General features: G+C 36.1%; 1 protein-coding gene across 4 annotated transcripts in view; it reads left to right on the top strand.

The window, feature by feature from the left end:
- The window catches only part of CABCOCO1 (ciliary associated calcium binding coiled-coil 1), a 103,790-nt gene that overhangs the window by 26,153 nt on the left and 60,873 nt on the right, over window positions 1-16,764 (top strand). For all 4 annotated transcript variants that reach the window (XM_036438385.2, XM_036438384.2, XM_036438387.2 and 1 more), the window contains one exon: window positions 1,500-1,572. In XM_036438385.2, the coding sequence (XP_036294278.1) occupies window positions 1,500-1,572 (73 nt within the window). The remainder of the gene's footprint in view (window positions 1-1,499; window positions 1,573-16,764) is intronic.

The following is a 16,764-nucleotide window of genomic DNA, read 5'->3' as shown; positions in this document are numbered from 1 at the left end:
ATGCTGAAAGATGATGAAATTTCAAGAAGACTTATGAATTAACATTAAATTGTTGAAAGAAAAATCTTATACTAATTCACTGAGAGGAAGCCAAGCTATTTAAAAGTTTTTTACTTTTTCTACTCAAAATTAGTTATTGCCAGTGTAATATTTTTAACCTTAAAGCTTTCTCTAGGTAAGCAATGTAAGGAGGGGGAATTTGAATTTATTTTGCTTCATTGAATCATCAAACTTCACTAATCTTGTTGTATGTTCTAACCAACAAATCAAAGCAATGTCAAAAGATAAGTTAGTTTTCTGAATGTTGATGACTAATTTACTAGTAAATGTATAAGGTGCCCCCCTCCCCCCCCCCAAAAAAAATACCATGATTGAGTCTGCACACCCATCACCTTTTAATGGATTGTGTTAGTGGTGAGATCAACTGAAAATGTTACTCGGAGAGACCCAGCTGCCTGAGGATTTCTTCATTGATTTCAAATGAATTGAAACTTTGATCCATTACAGCATTCAGAAGAAGCCATTATTATACATGCTCTGTAGCTACATTTTGCAAATGTTAATTTCTCAGTTATATTAAAATCAATTTTCTTAAATAGCAAAAGGCACCAGAGTGAGAGAGAAACCGCTAAAACATTTTTTTGTTCTTGGGCATTTTGCTGCATTATGAGTCTATTAATTTTCCCAACCAGCAGGAAGAGAATTAGAAAAATCCAAATATTATCACAAACAGGATATTAAAAATCAGCTCTTCAGTAAAATTTTAACTTTTAATAATACCTTGCTGAAATCCTTAAACTTACTAGAAATATGTGTTTTGGCTCTTTATAATTTTTTATACACTAACCACTTGATCTTTAGGGTAGGAATAGAAGAAATCATCTTCCTTAAATTAATTCCTCTCTTTGATGTATGATCGAATATTCTGCAAGAAAATCAGACATCTTCTAAATGGATTTTAGTTTATATTGCATCATTTTTCAAGAGTTATCAGAGATTATTTAATCTTGAAACAGATTTTAGAACGTGAGAAGAAGTAATTGATATGGAAGTAGGTTGTAGAATTCTATGCCATTTATGCTAAAAGAAACTGACTCCAGTTTGGAACAAAATATAAAACTAATGTTAAGTTTGGTGTTATTTAGGGGCAGTGCATTATTTAGTTGTAAGCCAGGAAATGTTAAGGTGCAATATAATTGCTCCCTTATTCCAAACCTATCTACTCATCACAATTAATTTACTGATATTATTTTAGGCACTGTTATATTGTCAATGTCTCAAAAAGTAAACCTTTAATTTCTTAGTACTTATAAATAAAATAAATTATTAGTACTTATAAATTAAATAAATTTATTTTGGATTAAAGAAGGGGTTAACTCCATAGTAGTGTTTAAGGCCTTTAGCTTGGTCAACAGCTTTCCTTTAATAAACATTCTTACATATTTGCCTTTTTTCCTGAAATAAATGTTTCACACTTGCACATTTGTTTTATATTTCAGCTTATTTCAACACTACAAGCTATATGAGTTTCTGTTCTACTCTACCAGGGAAGAAATTGTGATAGGAACTGAGGTAAGTAATTTATCTAGATGGCACCAATTAAGCTGAATCACTTAATGCATGCTGATCAGCATCTGGATCTTTAACTGCTTAAAGCAACTTCTTGTCAAGATTACTCAAGTGTTAATATAACCAACTAGTAGTTTAAAAAAAGAATAATCACATAAAGCGACTTGGGATTAAGAAAATAATTTGTCTTTTGGCATTAACAGCATTGTTAACCACATATCTTTATGTATTTATGGATTAATTCTTTGACAAATCTCAAATGGATAGGATATGTATGTCTTCATAAAAATAAAATCAGGAAAAGTGAGATAAATTAATTCAGTTAAATCTCTTCTAATTGCACATTTATTTCTGTCTACTCGTATAAGGCTTAATTCAATTCCTACTTTCTCAATGAAACAAACCTTCCTTAATTACATCATGTTGCAAAAAAAGGGTTTAGGCAAATTCTTTAATCACATTCTGTTATTTTATTCCAGTTGACCTCTTTTTGCTGAATATTGGCTACTTTTACCAAATCAATTAGCATATAAATGAACTGTTACATGGTTTTCTAACTATAACCTGAATGTAATTTCCATGAAGGGTCATGTGCTACATTCCTACCACAGTATACAATATAATAAAGGATATAGTAGTCTCTCAGTTAACACTACTTCAGTGATTCAGTGGCAGTGCATAAAATAGAAGTTCTATGATCAGTCTACCTGAAGACACTTTTGACCAGCCTTACATATAATCACATATTTGTAATGACCAGAAATGAATTATGCGTAAGAGAACATCTTAAGGAGGCTAAAAATGCCATTGAAATGTGTTTCTTAGGTACTCTTAAAAGACTACATTGCCTAAAAGTGTAAGGGATAGGGATGGCCATGTTTGCAAATAGACATTAAATAAGGGGATATTTATGTTATCTTTATAATTTTCCTGATATTAAGAACCAAATGGAATGTGTCAACTCTTCTGTCTTCCAGAGCATTGTTATTCTTCTGTTTATAAATTGTTTTTTTCATAAACATTTCAGTCACTATCACCCACCCTCCATTTGGATACTTGTTCTAATGGTGCCCTTTTAAAAATGAGCTGAAGGAAAACAAGGAACCTTTTTGCTTTTGAGATTCCTTAAAATTTCTTCTTTGCAATATCCTTGTAGCTTAAACTAAATGTCTTGACTAAGCTTCACTGAAAACGTTTCCATTTCAAAATTACATCAGATAGTGTGATAGTGATGCAATAATTATCGTTTTGGAATATGATCCTATCTCATTTATTTAGCAAAACTTTGGGAAATGATAATGGCTTCAACAGCAGCATAAGCAAATATTTAGAATTATCAAGGAAAGTTTCATTAAAAATTCCTTTTTCCCTTTGTTAGTTGTACAGTTATGCCTTTCTTCTATGCTGTAAGGATATATTTAGGTGACATTTATGCTCACAGAAAGATAAAGTGGAGAAATCAAACAGGAATTGGCTCCCTGTTTGCCATTGTCTTTTGTATTTTCCCCAAGCTGATAAGAACTATAAAAATAATATTTAAGAAAACATTGGATCTTCAAGAATTAGATCATTCATGGATTTTTTTTAAAGGATTAGCCAAAGCAGTTATTTTAAGACATTTTAGAATTATCTCATAACTCTTAGCAAATATCTGTTTTTAAAATTAACAACCTTTTGCAGAGGAGGCAAGAACCTGCCCCACTAATGTGACTTTTCATGCTGACCAAACAAGAGCCACATGCCAGTGTTCTAAATTTAACTCTCAGGAAGCATTCAAACCACATAACTGATGAAATTTCATTTTTGTAAATTAATGGATGGTAGATGATAACAAAACACATAAATCACCTCTAAGAATATTGATAAAAATTAATTTTAATTATTAATAAGAATATAAATAAATCATGCTCCTACTTTGGTTTTAGCTTAAAGAAAATTTAATTTTTGTGTTTTTTTAATTTAATGATTATTTCTACTTACTTTTATCAAGAAATTTCATGCTATTCTTAGGTCATAAAAGGCATGTTTCAGTAAATCATTATTCTTGACCTGAGGTGTTTTTTTTGTGTGGGTTTTTTTTTTTTTTTTGTAATCTAGAAATCTTATTGATTTTATAACATATGTTATTGAGTTCCTATTATATTTAGGCCTTGTACTGAGTTTTGGGTATAAACAACAATTCTTGTCCTGAAGGAGTTTACACTCTATTGAGAGGAAAGAGAATAATAAATAAGTAATTACAATATAGTACCAATAATGTTAATATACTATGGGAACAAATAGAAAACAAAGAGGAACATCTAACTTAGAGATTTAAGGCCCATAGGGCATCTAGAAACAAGTGAAATCTAATAGGTAACCTAAAGCTTATGAATAACTTAGCCAGTCAATATATTATAATTTTGGAGTATGAATGGAAGAAATGCCACTCAAAATAACCGATAAACACAGTGGGTAAGCTAGCCTAAGGTCAGCTGGATCTAAGAAGTCAGTGTTATGACGTGTGTACGTACATGTGAGTGTGTATTATGAATGCATGTGTCTCCGCCTCTCAGCCTAGTTCTTTCACTTCCCTGATTCTCTGTTTTGGCCTCATTCCCTTTTGTAGACAGGCTTCCTCCAGCTGGCAGGAGACATGACACAGGCAGCTCTCATTTAACAACAGCAGACAAGAAGACATCCTTTCTCACAATGTTAATATTAGACTGAGCTCGCGTCATGTGTCCACATCCGATTAATCACTGTGGCCAGAGAAGTGAAGTAAAGTTATTAGAAAACCGAAGTAGGCCATATTGAATGGGTAACAAGATTAACATGTACCCCAAAGAAACAGAAAGAGACTTTGCAAAAGGGAAGAGTGATTTTATCAAAAGAGTGAATAAACATACGTGCACAACTCTTCTTCCCATCCAAAATCTCATAAGAGACCAAAATTTTCAAAATCCATTATGCTATGGATAAGAGATTTTTTGACATCTAAATTTTTAGATTATTGATTAGATGGAACCACAGCCTCATATATGCAAAGAAGATGATACAGAGTTACTGAGGGTTTCTTAGGCATCCTCAATTAATACAGAAGTGGGAGAAAGCTTTAGATCAGGGGTCTTCAAACTTTTCTCATTATGAGAATCACCTGGTGGAGTTGTTAAACCACAGATTCCCGGATCCCAACTATAAGAAGTGCTATCAGGAATCTGTGTTTTAACACCTCCACCAGGTGATTCTCATAATGAGAGAAGTTTGAAGACCCCTGCTTTAGATGGAATAAATGAAAGCAAGTAGGAGACTGCTCTCTGAGCAGCTGCACATCCAGCCCCTTCACTCTCTGCTGCTTCTACCATTTGTTAATGGTAGAAGACTGATTAATAGTTTTAGAAATATTTGAAAATTTATTATATTCTTGAAAAGTGACCTAATATAGGTCTTAGAAATTTAAAATAAGACTTGAAAACTTTCAATGAACAATCAGGTACAATTTGTATTGATAGATTTGTAAATGTACAAAATTAATATTAAGGGAACTGTAAATTACCAGTATTTCCTTGAAAGGATGTGGAAATCTTAATAGAATGTTAACTATATAAAATACTGAAAAATGTATGCATGGAAATGGCATTATACCTCAAAGGTTTTATAGGTCAGTTTTACCAAAATTTTTCAGAGTAAATAATTCCCCTTTCTATAAATTGTGATGGAGGATAGAAGGAAATAGAAAGTTTCAACTCATTTGAAATTAATATAATCCTGAGAAAGGCCATGAATTGATAATGATTTATAACCAGAAATGAAAAACAATAATACAAAGCTATGGGCAATCTCAGTTATGAAAATAGATGGAAAAGTCTTAAATAAAATATTAGGAAGTGAAACAGAGCAGGTGATTGAATGTTCACAAATAGGGTTTATTTCAGATTTGAAGAGATGGTTTAACAGTGGGATATTTATTAATGTACTTTACATTATCAAATTAAGGGAAGAAAAAACAAATAATCATCTCAGTTGATATGATAAAGAATTTAATAAAAATAAACATTGATTTCTGATTTTTAAAAGAACCTTCTTAATCAATATAGATAATTACATTCTTGAGTCATAAAATATAACCCAAGAAACTTTCTAGAAATATTTTAATGAAAGCCTTAAAATACCCACTTGGGACAAGACAATGATAATTATTATTATGTACCAATATTGCTTTATAGTTTCTAGCCAATGTAATAAACAAACTAACAAACAAAAAAGAAATCAACAGTAGAAGAAAAAGGTTACTGAAAAATAACACACAAAGCCGCCATTGTTTGCAGATGGTATGAAACACTATAGTAAGAAGAAAATATTTTCCTATCTTTTAGTAATAATCCACTAGAAAAGGATCACATTGATAATAATAAAAACCGTAAAATATTTAGGTATCAACTTAACAGAAATCTGGAAGAAAAACACAATGAAAATTAAGTAGTTTTAATAAAGAGGTTTTTCCCCCCTCTTAAATTCTGAGTAAATAGAGACAGATAGACATGTCCCCAGTTGAGAATACTCAATTTTGGGAAAATATCATATTACGGTAGTTACAACCAAAATATTATAATTATAGCATTTTATCAAGTAATTATTTTTTTAATTATTGTGGTACATATAAAAATAGAAAAAATAATATTAACCCTCATATATCTATTACCTAGCTTCAACAATTATGAACTTAAGGCCAAAATTATTAAATAATTTAATATAACTCTAAAATAGTGACTTTAAACTACCTCTTTAATATCATCTGATGTGCAGCAAATGAACAAAGTCCCTAATTATCTTATAAATGGTTCATATTTGTGTTTTAATTTATTGTTTGAAGTAGCATCCAAATTTGATTTGGAATTAGATTGAGTCATTTTTAATGTATAAGTTCACTACTGTTTTTATTCTTTCCTTGCAATTTATTTATTGAAGAATCCACATCTTCTCTATAGTTTCCCAATGCTTGGTTTGTTAATTGCATTCCTGTGGTATCCCTTTCATGCTCCTCTGTCTCCAACATTTCTACTAAATGGGGTCTTAAGGTTTAGAGACTGACCATATTTCAGTTCAAGTGTCTAGCAAAAACAATCTATAGGTGGTTTTATACAGTTTTTTTTTTTTTTTTTTGTGATGTTAGGAACCACAGATCATAATTGGCTACATCTATCATTTCAAGTGGTGATATGCTATTTAATTATTTTCTAATTTATGAAATGGTCATTTTTATGAATAGAAACTGTCACCCTTCACTTTTTTATTAAACTGAGATATAGTTCATATAGAAAAGACAAGATAAGTGCTTGATTCTTCTTTCTTTAATAGTTTTCAAATAATAAGTTAGATTTTTAGTATCCTCCAAAAGTGACTGCGGTAAACTGAATAATTCCCACCCACCCCCAAATCAAGAGGCCTGAATACTAACTCCTGGAACTTGTGAATATGTAACCTTACTGGGCAAAAGAAGTGCATTTGTGACTAAATTAAAGGATTCAAGATCGAGAATTATTCTGTACTGTCCAAGTAGGATCAAGGCTTCTTATAAGAGAAAAGGTAAAGAAGGAGAGTCAATCAGAGATGGAGAGAAATTCAAAGATGCTATATTACTGGCCTTCATGATGGCGGAATAGACCTGGAGCTAAAGAATCATGGTCACTTCCAGGTGATTGATAAGGCAAGGAAACAGATTCTTCTCTATAGCTGATAAAGGAATGCAGCAGCCCTGTCAGCATGTTAAGTGGAAAACATCTAACTTCCAGAACTGTAAGATATTAAATTTGGGCTATTTTAAGCCACTGTTTGTGATAATTAATTATAGCAGGAATAATTACCTGACATAGATCTGGGCTAATGACACACAATTGTTTTCTTTTCATGAATTTTAATTGCTATTATTAACTCTCAGGATGTCTCATCTTTGACCAGGTATCCCATTGGCCTATTACCAATCCCTGTCTGAATATCATACTGTTTTAATTAGCATGGCTTTATAGAATGTCTTGTTATTTGATATGAGAGTGCCTTCTCATTGTTTTTATTCTTCAATATTTGGTTGATTATATAGTTTACCTGTAATAGTTCATTTTTACTTCCATATAAAATTTAGAATTAAACTCATGAACATGTATATTTCTTGTGTAGAACATATACAAGTGTTTAGAAGAGTGGCATTTAAAATCAGTTGGGATAATTGTCTATATGTTTGATTTAAAAAATTCAATTTCTACTTCACATCAAACTTGAAAATAAGTCTAATTCATTAAGAGATTCATTTCTCATAATGATAGACATAGCCCATAATGGAACACTATAATTTTGTCCTCCCAAACTTCTAAGAAAAAAACTAAGAAAGTTAGGTGAGATTTTTCATAAGATTTAAATATTTGAAAGTATTGGAGCTGGCAAAGCTTTAAAAAAAATATATGGGCCCAAGAAGTGAACGACATTTAGAAGTAGTTTGTACTATAGGCAGCTACTATTTTGTTAAAGGTAGCTGAGAATCTGAGACACTTAGAAGTGGAGTTTTGGTAAACACATGAAGCTAGGAGAACAAAATTTGGAGTCTGGTGGTAGAAATAAATTCCAAAAGTTGCATTTAGAGGGCATGCAGGAGGCAGCCAATCAGTGATTCTTTTTCATCATTGATGTTTCCTTCTCTCGCTCCCTCTCCCTTTCTCTCTGAAGTCAACAAAAATATATTTAAGTAAGTATCTTGACCATGGATATTTCAATCCTATCTAATAAAGAGGGAATATGCTAATTGGCCCTCACGCCGTCACAAAGATGATGGTGCTCACAACCAATAAAGAGGGAATATGCTTATTTAATGCAATGCAGTTGGGGTGATCAGGCTGGTTGGTGGGGTTAGGTAGGTATGATCAAGCTGGTGAGGTGGGTGCAGTTGAGGGTGACCTTGTCGGCAGCAGGGGGCAGTTAGGGGTGACCAAGCCAGCAGCGGGGGGAGGGGGGAGGGGGCAGTTAGGGGCAATCAGGCTGGTGGGTGGTAGGCAGTTGGGGGCAATCAGGAAGGCAGTCAGGTGAGCGATTAGGAGCCAGTGGTCCAGGATTGTGAGAGGAATATCTGACTGCCGGTTTAGGTCCAATCCCAGGGATCGGGCCTAAGCTGGCAGTCAGACATGCCCTGAGGGGCCCTGGATTGGAGAGGGTGCAGGCTGGGCTGAGGGGACACCCCTCCTACCCCATGCATGATTTCATGCACCAGCCCTCTAGTCCTATCTAATAAAAGAGTAATATGCAAATTGACCAACACTCCAAGACACAAGGTGGCTGCCCCCATGTGATCAAAGATGACTGCCCCATTTGGACACAAGATGGCTGCCACAAGATAGCCTGAAGGGGAGTGCAGTTGTGGGCAGGTGGGGGTGACCAGGCCAGCAAGGGAGGGAAGTTGGGGGAGACCCAGGCCTGTAGGGAGGGTAGTTAGGGATGACCAGGTCAGCTGGGAGGGCAGTTGAGGGTGACGAGGCCTTCAGGGGAGGGCAGTTTTGGGGGACCAGGCCTGTAGGGGAGGACAGTTGGGGGGACCCATCCTGCAGGGGAGGGTAGCTGGGTGGAGGATATCAGACCTCCAGGGGAGGGCAGTTGTGGGCAAGAAGGCTAGCAGTGAGGGCAGTTAGGGATAACCAGGCTGGCAGAGGAGGGCAGTTGCGGGAGACCAGGTCTGCAGAGGAGGGCAGTTGTGGGCAATCAGGCCAGTAGGGAGGGAAGTTAGGGGTGACTGGACCAGCAAGTGGGGGGCCAGTTTGGTGTGAGCATTCCTGCAGGGTAGGACAGATAGGGGTGACCACACTGTCAGGGGAGGGCAATTAGGGACAATCGGGCTGGCCAGGTTGCATTTAGGCGTCGATCAGGCTGGCAGTGGAGTGGTTAGGGAGTGATCAGGCTGGCAGGTAGTAGTGCTTAGGGGCAATCTGGCAGAGGCAGGTGAGCAGTTGGGAGCCAACAGTCCTGGATTGTGAAAGAGATGTCTGACCGCCCGTTTAGCTCGTTCCAAGTGGGATCGGGCCTAAATGGGCAATCAGATATCCCTCAATGGGTCCCAGATTAGAGAGGGTGCAGGCTGAGCTGAGGGACAACCCCCTGGGCACAAATTTTGTGCACCAGGCCTCTAGTCTACATAATAAAAGCCTAAGCGACTTATGGCAGAATGACCAGAACGACCAGTCATATAATGCACACTGACCACCAGGTGGCCAGAAGCCATGCTCATGCATAGCTGGCAAGAGCAGTGGTGGTGGGAGCCTGACTTGCCTCTATGGCAGCGCTAAGGAGCAGCGAGATGAATGATAAGGAGCAGCAAGCAGGCAGATGATCAAGGGGTCCCTGACTGCAAGAGAGATCAGGCCAGGCTGAGGGACCTTCCATTCATGCACAAATTTTGTACACTGGGCCTCTAGATATACTATAGAAAACTACCTAGTCTTTAAAAGGAATGTATGGTTATGTTAAGATCTCAAACATATTCTTAATTAAAAAAATATATAGAAGAAGAACAATATGACCATAGCTTACATTTATTTTCAAATGCAGATTAAACAGGAAAATATGTATGTATGTAAGTGATAATAAAGGGACTAGGAGGATTTATATTAACCATTAACATGGCATATCTTTGGGCAATGGAGTGGAAGTAAGAGTTTGATAGGACATAAAAAGGGACATTTTATTTTGTATATTTCAGATTTATGTTAATCATTTATAATGTGAATGTCTCCATATATTACTTGTACAATAGTAAAATTGCTTCCTAGTTCATTCTCAGGAGAATGTAGGCACATTTTGTTCATTAAGTGTAGGCATATCAAGCAGCTTCCATACTAATATATTGACAGACAGAGAGATATTATCTGGTGTTTATAAAATGAAAGACCAAATACGATAAAATAGGTGAACTCTTGATCCATACAATTAAATATTTTACAACTGTTGCTGCCATATTTTAAGTATAAACTAGATTTAGCTGATAAGTTATTTATAGAATAAAATTCTGGTGTTATGCTGTAACATCCCAAATTTCCCCTAAGAAAATAAACTTGATATCATGAATTATGTATATATAGCACATTTTAAAAATATTTATTTAGTATAATTTCACCAATGTTACAACACATCACATCTTGGATCATTTATACTTTCAACAGTCATATTATATACTAGAGGCTCGGTGCATGAAATAATTGCACTGGAGTGGGAGGAGTGACTCAGTCTGGCCTGCGCCTTCTCTTAGTCTGGGACCTCTCGGGGGATGTCCGCCTGCCGGCTTAGGCCCACTCCCCACGGGTTTGGGCTTAAGCCAGTCAGCAGACATCTTTCTTGCAGTCCAGGATCCCTTGTTCCTTACCACCTGCCTGTCTACTGCTCCTTACTACTTGGCTCACTGCTCCTTAGCCTCTCCTGCCACTGCCGATGTGCTCACCAGCCCTGAGCCTGGCTTCTGGCTGAGCATGCTCCCTCTGTGGGAGCACACTGACCACCAGGGGGAAGCTCCTGCATTGAGTGGCTGTCCCCTGGTGGTCAGTGCTCATCATAGTGACTGGTTGTTCAGGTTGTTCCACTGTAATGGTCTCTTAGGCTTTTATTATATAGTTAAGTATTTAAACACATCCATGATCACACATATACACCTATTTGTGTTTCACTGTAGAAAAGCTCATAAGATTGTCCACCTTAATACTTTCCTTAATTTACCAAGTGTAATAGGTGTAGTTTTGTTTTCATTTAAGCCAGCATACATTACATGTTTCAGAATTTTACTTTGTAACATGGGCATTTTCATGCAAACCTCACATAATTCCAGAGGGTACTATTCACAATGTAGTCTCTGTGCTTAATGGAGTTGTTCATTGCCCAGTCTATGCAGCTGTTGGTGGAGGCCGTTTTCACAAGTAGTCCTACAGTAGAACCTGAATACTGTAAATGTGATAAACTTAGATATTTAAAGGGTATGATAAATATACCTAAGTAGTTACCTTGCCTAGAGTCATATTTTGGCAGCCTTACACATCCCAAAATAATACCACTTAAAGTCAGCAAATGTAGAAAACTTAGACCTCTCTAAAAGCAGTGAATGTCAATTGTATATAATTTCATGTTCTGAGCACTTATTCCTAAAGCAAAAACAAAATAAAGAAAACACTTTTTTTTCTTCCTTCAAAATCAACACAGATTATGGGTGTAAGTGACACTGTGCTTAAAAATTGTTAGGCTTTGAGGGGAAAAGGATCAAGTAAAAACATAAATTTTATTTTCTGTCTTTATAAAGTTATAGTTTCCCAAATAAACAAAATATGAGACTTATGTAAACATTCACCCTTTTATGGAAAAAAAATAGGCAAAAACAACATTGCATGTCGGATCATATTTTGGAGAGGAGGAAGGCAATTGAAGCGTAGCTATAAAGGTTACTTTTTCCTCTTCAGTTTACCCTTGAGATGTACCTATCAAAATAATCTAAACTTATCCAGATGATGTTTGTAATCTTGAAAACACTTTTTTCTTTCTTTTTGGATGATTGTATTAACAAACTGCTGGAAGGGAAAATCACACAGGACATAATTTGTAGTTTGACCTACTCACATTGGGTGTTGCTAAAGAAAATGAATCAAAAATGGTTGTGTTAAAATCTGCTCCACCTGGCATGTGTGACTAACTGACTTTAGAAGCTATCATTTAAAGAAAATGGTTGACACTTGGTTATACAATTTATCAAACTTCACCCTAGTTCTTTTTCTCCAGAGCACAGAAAAATAATCATCCCTTCCTAAATATAAATCTTTTAAGAGAAATTCAAGGAATCTGTCTCCAGTACAATAATTGATAAATGGCAGGAGCATAATTTAAAGATGGTTTCCATCAAGGATCATATGGCACCTAAACTCTTGAACCTGTCACTCAAGTCTTCCCATCAATGGGCCAACTAGCATTAATCTCAGCTCCGCTGTGACCAGTTCTCTATGGAGTTTTATGTTGTTCTTTTCATAATTACAGGTTTCTACTTATTTCTGTCTTGAAGTAAGCTCTTCCTACTACCTAAAAGGCTCTCCAACCTTCTGTCTGCCAACCAAAATATATTTCCTCTCAGCTTAGTGTGAGGAACATCTCTCTTAAAGAATCAAAGAAAGACAGGAAAAAATAGAAAAAAAGGAAAACATGGAGGGAGGGAAAAATACTTTATCTAACATTACTTTTTACTTATTTCCTCAGTACTAACTTTCTAATTATAGTGCTATTTCTTATAACTCTGTGAGACCTGGGTAACTCACTTTTTCTGTTCTCTCGGTATAGGAACTGCAGTTGACTTTTGGACAGCATAGATTTGAATTGTGCAGGTCCACATATGTGTTGTTGTTTTTAATAAATATGCAGCCAGCCCTCTTTATTCCTGGGTTTTGCATCCAAAGATTCTATTAATCATAGGTGAAATAGAGCATTTTTCATCCATGATTGGCAATTCCAAAGGAGAGGGCAAACTCTATGCATTGCTCTACACCATTTTATGAGACCTGAGCATCTATGGATTTTGGTATTCTCATGGGTCTCAGAACCAATCCATGTTGTTCAAGGGTCAACTTTATATACATTCACCTAGTTTTCAATAATTGTTTACTAAATCAATGTGAAAAAAGGACATTTTAATTTCCTTGATTAATTTCAAAATGTTCTATTTGAAATATAATTTTGGTGTATAGACTGAAAAATCTAAATTAACCTTTTTAAATAGCAATTATTAAACCCATTACTAGAAAATCTAGAAAATTAAAAGCTGATATTAGAATAAAATATGCTTAGTCATTTTTAATTATGTTCCTACTTCTTATGGACCACGTTGGGAATGTTTAATATTTAAAAGGTATGCCTATTATAAATTGAGACTAAGATCCCAGAAACCACTAATCTTTTTTACCACATCAAAATTTAAAAATTCTATTTTTGATGAAGGGAATACCAAAAAACAAAAATCAAACAGACTTTTAAAAATTTACACTATGAATGACAGAAAGGCTTACTAGTATTAATATCCTATATAATTATTTCTTACAAATCAATGAGAAAAAGGTGACCATGCTAATGGAAAAGTTAACAAAGCATATTTAGAAGAGAAGATATATAAGTAGCCAGTTAACCTTTGCAAAGAATTTCCTGCTTTGCAGTACTCAAAGAAATGCATACTAAATTAAAATAATCGGATTCTTAAAAATTAAAATGCTGACACATTGTCTTGTGAGAGAGTGATGAAGGGGACTCTCATACACTGATGGTAGGAATGTAAATTTGGTAAACTTTCCAGAGAGAAGTTTGGCATGATATATCAAATTTTAAAATGTGTTTATTTTTTTGAGCCAAAAATTATACTACTTTGAGTTTATCCCAAGGAGATAATCAGGGAAGTAGAGAGAATTATGTGTGAATATATTTGTTTATAATAGAAGAAAAACTGTCAGATGGTGAAGTACCTAAATGTTTATCATTAGCAGGAAGTTTTAAAAATGTGTGATTCCTCATTATAATTCTGTCATCATGAAGAGTACTCATGTTGTACTTATGATGGAAAGTTATTCACACTGTGTTAAGTGAAAAACAGACTATTAAGTGTATCTATTGTGATTGTAGTTTGTAAGTGTATAGATATCTTACCTAAAATAGACAAATATGTAAATTGACCACATCTCTACAGCCAATCAGGAGTGAATACGCAAATTAACCCAATAAAGATGGTGGAGCAGCTGGCAGGGGCAGGATGCCTGCTAAGAAGGGGAGGGGGAATGGGGGACAGTCAAGTGAACTACAGGAGTGGTGCTCCCGCCAGGAGCGAGGACTTGCAAGCTCCCAGGGGAACAGAAGCAAAGCCAGGGAAGGAAGGCCCAGTCTTGCACAAATATTGTACAACAGGCTTCTAGTATATATAAAGAGCTAAGGTCTGAAGCATCCAAACAACCAAAGGGACAACCGAATGCCAGGCTCAGGTGAGCAGGGACTGGAGAGCAGGCTGAACTGCTGATCTAGAGAGAGGCAGGACTGATCAGCAGCTGCCACAGCTGCTGGTGAGGCCTGGAGAGAGAAGCAGGGTCTGATAGGCAGCCTCTGTGGCAACTGTTGATCAGCCCTTGCCTCTCTCTCTCTTTCTCCAGGGCTTGCCAGCAGCTAGATCTCTCTCTCTCTCTCTCCAAGAGGTCAGCAGTTCATCCGCTTGCCAGCAGTCTGGGGCAGATGCTGATCAGCCCCACCTCTCTGATCAGGCCTGTTGATAGGCCTGGAGACGCTGACTGACATAGAAACCAACCAATCAGAACCAAATCTGGGTGAATTGCAAGGAGCCAATGGCTGCCTAGGAGGCAGAGCTTTTGATGCTGACAGGCATAGAAACTGACCAATCAGAACCTAATCTGGGTGAACTGCGAAATACAGAACCTAAGGTGGGGGCTGAGGAGGGGTTTTTAGGGCAACAGTTGTTTGGTGTAAGGTGTAAGAAAGTGGTTCAATTTTTAATGACCAGTTTAGCAGTATAGTGCATATGGCTGGCTATCAGTCTAGATATAGGGATTATATATTTTTGTCTGCCAAGAGCATCTCCTTCTGTTAAAAAAGGCTCCCCCCTACATATACTCCATTTAATCAATCCTATCTTATATAATCTATCTATACTACTAAAAGGGTAATATGCTAATTAGACTGGGTCTACCGGCCATCTTATGGACAACTTCCTTCCTGACAAAGCCATGGTGGTGGGGGCTGAGGCAAGGCAGTTAGGGGTGATCAGGCCAGCAGGGGAGGGCAGTTGGGGGCGATCAGGCGGACAGGAAGAGAGGTTAGGGGAAATCAGGCAGGCAGGCAGGCAGGCAGGTGAGCAGTTAGGAGTGAGTGGTCCCAGATTGTGAGAGGGACATCCAATTGGAGAGGGTGCAGGCTGGGCTGAGGGAACCAACCCCCATGCAAGAATTTCATGCACCAGGCCACTATATTAATAAAAAGCATGATATGCTAATTAGATTGGACGAGCTTCCGTATGAAACCAGAGAGAGAGAGAGAGACAGAGAATAGGTCCTCAAGGACAAATATCAGATTGTTAGCAGTTAGTCATTTCATGTTGACAGTATACCAGATAATTTTTGCTTTTTTCCCCCACTTGTCTATACATCCTGAAATTACTTTTGGCAATCAGCATGTATTATTGAATGCAGTTGCTTTTTAAGATAAAGATTTAAACTGTCAAAGTTTTACTCCATGTCCTTTGTGTGTTTTTTCAGTATTATTTTTTCCTTGCTTATTTAACTTTAAAAGATTGCATAACATTATGAAAATGTCTGTTTTATTTTGTAGATGTGCATTTCATGTTTATGTAATTAGGCAGTGTTCTTTTTCCCTAAAGCAAAAGGTTCTATTGCAAATGAAGATTTAATTGTTACTTGAGGATGAGCATTTTATTATTCATGAGTTATATAAATCACCAAAATGTCCAGGGTGATCACAATAAGACCTAAAAAACAAGGAATCTAGCTACAGGGGTTTATTCTATTATTTAAGATGCTATCTGGCTAATAGATGGTGAGAAATAGAGGGAAGAATGGAGTCTAAGAAAAATCAATATGTCTCTAGTCTGTGATTACATACTCAGCAAAATCCATTAATAATCCAAGTTTCTGGTTTAAAGAAAATGTCCAGACATGTCTAAAATAGACTAAGCTTCAGCAAGGCACATTTGAAAAGGGATACATTCAAATCAACATGTGTTCAGAGGAAAAAAAACTGGATTTTTCAGGACCAAAGGCCTCTGAAGAAGAAAAATTCAAAGATTTAATAGCTGTCTGCAAATCTACAGTGTGGCAAAGTAAAAAAGATTTGTCTTATCTGTAGAACTCCCATATGGCAGACCAAATACCAGTGGCTGGCTCTTCTGGGGAAAATTTTGACTAGTATATGCAACACTAAACAATGGATATATCCAGAAATGGAAAGGATAAGATGTACCTTCCTCACTTTTTCACTACCAACACTTAGCACAGGTTCTGGCAAACGGAAGGCACTTAATACTTTCTATTGAATGAGGTAATAAGCTATATCTTCATTGACTATATTCCAAATTTAACTATAGGATTTTTGTTAAAAGATATTTTATAAAGTTGTTTAAGAACTGGATAGGAGCCAAAACCGGTTTGGCTCAGTGGA

The sequence above is a fragment of the Pipistrellus kuhlii genome, unplaced genomic scaffold (genome assembly GCF_014108245.1).
Source record: "Pipistrellus kuhlii isolate mPipKuh1 unplaced genomic scaffold, mPipKuh1.p scaffold_m20_p_15, whole genome shotgun sequence".
NCBI classification, from domain to species: domain Eukaryota; kingdom Metazoa; phylum Chordata; class Mammalia; order Chiroptera; family Vespertilionidae; genus Pipistrellus; species Pipistrellus kuhlii.
This window is presented reverse-complemented; position numbering and strand designations above follow the sequence as displayed.